We start from the raw sequence: 6398 nt of genomic DNA on the forward strand, positions 1-6398 counted from the left end.
GGAACTTCGTCCAAGAAACGTGCGGCGGCGAGAATGCGTCAGCTAGGGCTACTTTAATTCGTTCTTGTTTCAACAAAGAGGATTTTATTGGGATGCTTGATGCTCCAGAAGAAAAACACTTGAAAGACGCAATCACTAAGAGAGTTCTTAGAGATTTTTATAATATTGTCACTGGTCTAGATGTTCAGGATATTTGTGATGCTGTTGGGATTAGTACCAAGGGCTATCAAGCAATACATCAAGTGTTAAAAGATGCATTAAGAAGTCGAGGAGTCACGGAAAACCTATTCCCACTTCCTCACAGAGTGAAGATTGCCAAGAAGGTGTCAAATGAAGATGTTGTTCACCGATTAGGGGACTACTTGTATATTGAAGACACGACGCCTCTTCAGCCGCTCCGTAGCAAATCACAAGGAAGGAAGGGCCGCGGGAAGGGAAGCGGTGCTGTTTCTAACAGTGTGTTGCGGACCGAAGGGTTTGATTACACCAAATTCAACAATATCTTTGTGGACTTGATACGATTGCAGCAGTCCTTGGCTGTTTTCTACAATTTGAGTGATGCAGGTTAGTTTAGAGTTTCCTACATGCTCTATGATGTGTCATAACATGCATTCTGAGGCTTTATGTTGTTGGCAGTTCTTGAAGGCAAGCTTGTGTTCGCGCTGAAGTTGGATGAGTGTGTAATTGTTAAAGGGAGAAAGTTGGAGAGAATGAGCATCACGCTTATGAATGAAGCCCTAGCTTATGCCAAGCAATCTTGCAGTTCGAGTGAAGCGACAAAGCCCTCTTTTAGTGTGCAATCAGAGAAGGATATATGGTGGCTTGGTGCAATTGAAGTTCCGAAAGAGACACATGAAGTCCTTGCATGGATTTTCAGTAGAATCCCATGGGTCACAGAGGTCATTAAAGCTCAAATAAACGGTGAGAAGCTCATGGTTCCAGGACTTGGGGAGTTTGATGTTGAATGGCATTTAGGTGGTGATCTAAAGACCATAAAGTGCATGCTTGGATGCAAACAAGGTGCAAGTTCTTTACTTCCCTGTCCATTATGTACGAAAGGGCACAAGACAAGTCGAGCAACTCAAGTGGAAGGTCAGGACGATGATAATGATGACCATATAAATAGGGAGTGGCAAAGTTCGGTTCTTTCATGTGATATGCTGCAGGTGCCCAATAGGGATAGCAAAGATCCTGGGTGGAACCCCATAATTCCCTTCTCCCTCAACAATGTTCACTTTTGCACATTGCATGCGTTTATGCGAATATTTGATAGGATCTTAAAGCATCACATTGATTATGCTTTCACAATGAAGCCCCTTCAACGGTCAAAAGGCTCCTTGCAGGGGGTGGAGACGCTCCTTAATGAGATTGGATGTCACCGATCAAGGGTGAACATTGTAGCAAAGACTTGTAGGGAGAAGACATATGAGGTGGCACAGAAGGTTTCCATGAATGGAGCCAAAGCACGTCGATTTTTCAAGAAGATGTCAAAGTCTCCAATGCAGGTATCCAAGCCAAGTGTCGATCTAGCAAGTGAGCAGTGGGAGTTGTGGAAAGAATTGTGTTCATGCACGACGGACAAAGATCCCAATGTGGAGGTTGCTAACCAACGCAAGCTAGTATGGTCATCCTTTCAAAAGGTTGTGCAATTGATGAATCTTTCAAGCACCACCGTTGAGCAGCGAGAGGAGTTCAAGAAGGTGCTTTATGAATTCACAAAGGCCGCTAAGGACGGATGGTCTGAAAGCAAGATTACACACTACATGGTTTGTTTTAACGGACTTAATACATATGCAATGTTTGAAAATGTAACTTTTCTATTCGCTTATCTTCTTTTTGGTTGTTTTAGCACATTCTCTATGCGCATGGTGCATACTTCATGGACCGCTATGGTTCGCTTGATATATGGAGTACACAAGGCATGGAGAAGTCCCACTATCGAGCAAAAGAAGTCTACTTCAAGAATACTCGGCATGGTGGTGGTAGTTCACACTCCAACTACCTCCAAGAGATGTTTAATTGGTTTTTTAGGCACACCTTTGGGAGAACTCGTACTATTGAGAAAGCAAGAGAATCGATGTTAGCAAAGCAGTTACGCAACGCTTCCTGTACTGCAGCATCCGAGAAGTGGAAACGCTCGCGAGCGCCCCTCGGCCACGAAGCTTGGCGTGCAACTAAATATCGAAAAGGCAGCGTTTGGGCGTCACGTCATCCGTCCGCATGATCCTGGTTTGGTTGTTCAATTCAATTGCTTTATTTGAGTTTCACTCAATTGGCCGCATAGTGTGAAAGGGCCCAAATCTCAAAAAAACCTATTTAAAGGTTGAAGGGGCTCATTTTGTCATCTTCCCTACTAGGTGCAACCATGGCACGAACAAAACAAACGGCTAGGATTGCATATCCAGAGGGGCCGGATGGCCAACAACTCAAAGGTACAGCAACAGAAGCTGGAACTTCACAAGCTCAAGGTGAAGTCCACACAGAAGAAGCTGGAGCTTCAAATCAGCATGGCCAGTCCTCTACAACAGCAAAAGAGAGACGAAAGCATCGTCTTGTTGTCTATTCATCGGACTCCAACGATTCTGATGGCAACAGGGAGGATGAGAGCGACCAGGGCAAAGAAACAAACAGCCAAAAGCAGCCGTCAGAAGGCTCCGAAGAGACACAAACGGATGAAGATGTCCCATGGGTTGGCGTCCAAATACAAACTTATCAGGCTCACATGTCTATTGGGGGTAAGACCCTTCCTAAAGGGAGTGGACCTACACCATCACATCCGGTCGATAGTGAAGAGCACGAATCAAATGGAGAGTGGGTGGAATCCGATTATGAGGTGTTGGCAGTGCCCGTGCAGAAAAAAAAGAGAAAGAGCATTGTCTACCAGAAGAGGAAGCAAGCTGCCCCGACTCGTGCCAAAAATGCACCTCCACGTCGACCTCAGAAGGTACGAAAGCGCAGCCGTGCTTTTGCAAAGATTCGACACTATCAAAAGAGCACCGAGCTCTTGATTTGGAGGGCCCCTTTTGCAAGGCTATGCAGGGAGGTTTTGCAATTGTACAACACTCAGTTTCGGATGGGCGCCGTGGCCATAGAGGCAGTCCAAGAGGCAGTAGAGCAATATTTAACTGGCATATTCGAGGATTCTAATCTCTGTGCCATCCATGAAAAGCATGTAACCATTATGCCCAAGGATATGCAGCTTGCTCGCCGTTTGCGCCATGAGGAGTAGCTTGTAATTAGGCATCAACCTTTTGTATTTACGGAACTCCAAGATTGGGAAGAATTTGAATACAAGCGTCTTTTGGTTCAATATCCCACTCTGTGCATTGTATTGGGAAGAATTTGAATATAAGCGTCTTTTATTGTATACCCTAGTGTGCAATGTATTGTTTTAATTCTGCACCATGCAATGTAGCAGTGGTTCAACTTTTGTCTACCTTCTATTGTATGTATGTAGCCATTAGCTTGTTATTGTGAAAAATTGCCTACGTTTAGCACCTTGGCTAAGTGGGGCAGGCACTTCCTGATCTATCCATGCTATGTGACTCACTATTGCATGGCAAAAACATCTACAAAGTGTTCAAAATGGCTTGGAATTCCCCCAAGTTGGCTGCCACAAGGGCGCGCATTTGGGGCATCCAGAGGCCTATGGATGGACATAATGCACGCCCTTGTGGCAGCCTCTCCTAGTGCTTTGCTGACACTCTCCAGTGGTTTCCAGACAATTTTGACAAGCAATAAGTATGTTTTGTTTGCTTCAATGCTTCAATTAGCATAGATGCTGCTGGAATTCATCCCCCCTTAGTCCATGTCAGTCCTAAACTCCAGAAAGGGCTTAGATATTGCCACAAAGTTTACTCTTGTGGTTTGTTAATACAACTTTAGGTATCTGGGGCAAGATGGGCTTAAGGTTACCTAGGTATCCATGTCTTCCTGTTTTGCAGCTAGGTATTATTGTCTTCTCACTCTGTTTTGTAACTGGATATGCTCCTATTCTCCAAGAAGGATTTAGATATTGCCACAGTTTTGTGGTTTGTTAATACATCTTTAGGTATCTGGGGCAAGATGGGCTTTAGGTTACCTGGGTATCCATGTGTTTCTCTTTTGCAACTGGGTATTAATGCCTTGAAACTCTGTTTTGTACTTGGGTATGCTCTTAGATGTGTCCAAATTCATCTGCCACAAGGGCGCGCATTTGCACACTTCATCTGCTGATGGAAAGCCCTAATGCGCGCCCTTGTGGCAGCATTGTTTAGGCGCTTCCAAGCCCTTTACTAGGCACATACATAACTTTGGAAGCCTAGAAATAACAAAGTATACATTTTTTAAATTTTAATGCCTGCCAAACCCTTTAGTAGTCATAGCAAAAATTATGGTGCTTCTCATACACAATGGAAGCCCAACATAAAAGAAATTCAAAACCTTGCAAGAAAGAGAGTCATAGACAGCAAAAAGTAGTTTCATTAAAGAAATCAATGCTTTACATGATATCCGGCTTTTGCTTTAGGATATTTCTAATTACAATTTTCTGGCGCTTGGCCTTTTGGGGTGGCTCCCTGTTAAGTAAAGTGGTTGTGATTTCTTGGGTGTCATTAACCCCTACATCTTGGTTCATGCCGACATGGGCAATAAGGTGCCCGCGAAAGTTTACACCGAAAGTGGATATTGCAAAATATTTCTTTACAAGCACTACAAGGTTGGCCGTTTGGGCAAGTGTTGTTAAACACAACGCCTTGGAGAGTGAACGGAGAGCAAAAATGTTGTAGCGACCATTGGGAGAGTAGTCGGCATGGACAAACACCACGACACCAGTGGGAAGTGTGCCGAGGTAGTGAGCAAGTGCCGCTTAAGGTCCAAACGGCGTCCTCCTCTCCTCTGACCGTTGCGCCCAGGCGTCAACCTCCAGAATATCCTGCAGAACATAGGTTTTCTGAGATATGGCACAGAATTATGATATAACATTAACAAAATCATTTGTAACAATCAAATGTAAGTGAGCATCTATACCTCTTGTCTACGATCCTCCTCATCGGCATCCGGGTGCAAGTAAAGATCCACGCTTGACTTTCCCTTTGGATCAAGCAAAACAGTTGTTGCAGCAGGTGGTGGTGAATCCATTCTTGCACGTTTAGCCAAACACATGGCTTGCACGGCCACAAACTCCTCCTCAAAGACCTTGGCCTGCTCGGCCGCTGCCACCTTGGCTTGTGCGATCGCCACTGTGTCCGCCAAAGTATTCCCCATGGGCAGTAGGAGATCATCGTCATGGGAGGTGGTGGTATCAAGCTCAAACTTTCCATGGGCATCGAGGATGGCAAAACACTCATCCATGCGAAGCTCAAAGGATTTCTCCAGATCGTGCATAAACACAAACTCCTCCCCACCCACCACAATAGAGGAGAAGCGGGTAATCTCTACCTCAGGGATGGCATCCCGAGTGGTGGTTTCTTCTGGCGGTCCCGAGGATGAACCGACTGATGGAGAGGCCTCCAAGAGGCCTTGAATCCCTACAGGGTAGGTCAAGGCAAGTGTCCTCTCCTCTGCGGATGAGTCAATGGCCGCGAGCTTGGGGTCCTTCACATCAGCCAATACCCTGCCGATCTGCAAGTGAGGTAGCACTACGTCAGGGCCTGTTGGGCACTCGTGAAGGAGGAAGATCATTATGGCTTGAACAGAGAAAAAAGTGTTTCCGATCCTTCCCTTACGCATTGCTCGCACATCATCAGCTTTAAGCCGCACATATTGTCCGACGGGTTGTGCTATGGTGGCAAAGCGTGCAAGCCGCTGATGAAATGGCCTGTCCCCTTGGTAGATGTGGTGGAGAAGGCCTTCAGGGACCCATTGCCCTGGTCGGTTTGGTAACTCAACAATGAATCTCCCTATGCACGTGGAAATGTATGAAGTAATGTGCTCAAGAGATTGAGAGTGGAGGGTCAAGGTGGTTTCCAAATCGGGTTGGGTTGTGAAAAATGCTTGAAGCTCAGGGCGATTTGCATGCCCAACCTCAGTAAGGAATGCATCTAAAGCACTAGTAGCAGCCATGTCTTCTCTTTGCGTGATTGGGTATGCTAGGTCTCTCTACAATGCTAGGATGAAAATGGTGAAATGAGGAGGTGGTCCTCCTTATATAAACATATTCTATCTCGAAAAAAATAAAAAATATGGATTTAAAAAATAAATTTACACCACCTTAAAACTCAAGTACAAAATCAAGTACAACACCTTAAAACTTTTCAAAATCTTTAATAAAATATCCAATATATAAAGGATTAAAGTTACAAGCCAATTCACTTAGACAAGATGATTTCGTCTGTAGCCCAATCTTTGTAAACAAGCATAGTGGCCTCCATCCGCCTTCCAATCTATACAACCAAAAATGGGCAATCAAAATACAAAAA

At 44.9% G+C, this 6398-nt stretch overlaps 1 protein-coding gene across 1 annotated transcript; it reads right to left on the reverse strand.

Moving 5' to 3' along the window:
• Window positions 1-4485: 4485 nt before the first annotated feature.
• Window positions 4486-5942, reverse strand: LOC147419946 (uncharacterized). The gene is made up of 2 exons (XM_086506261.1): window positions 5008-5942; window positions 4486-4912 (listed from the first exon to the last, which is right to left on the reverse strand). Exons 1-2 carry the CDS (start codon window positions 5707-5709, stop codon window positions 4847-4849), a joined length of 768 nt encoding a protein of 255 aa, XP_086362387.1. The 5' UTR covers window positions 5710-5942; the 3' UTR covers window positions 4486-4846.
• Between the last annotated feature and the right edge of the window lie 456 nt (window positions 5943-6398).

Source organism: Adiantum capillus-veneris, chromosome 29 (genome assembly GCF_014529385.1).
Source record: "Adiantum capillus-veneris isolate H3 chromosome 29, ASM1452938v2, whole genome shotgun sequence".
NCBI lineage: Eukaryota > Viridiplantae > Streptophyta > Polypodiopsida > Polypodiales > Pteridaceae > Adiantum > Adiantum capillus-veneris.

Bases quoted from the DNA above. Each gene is read 5' to 3' on its own strand.
- LOC147419946 (XM_086506261.1), bottom strand. From the start codon at position 5,709: ATGCGTAAGGGAAGGATCGGAAACACTTTTTTCTCTGTTCAAGCCATA. The intron at 4,913-5,007 runs GTATAGATGCTC...TATGTTCTGCAG, and splicing joins AGGAGGATCGTAGACAAGAG to GATATTCTGGAGGTTGACGC.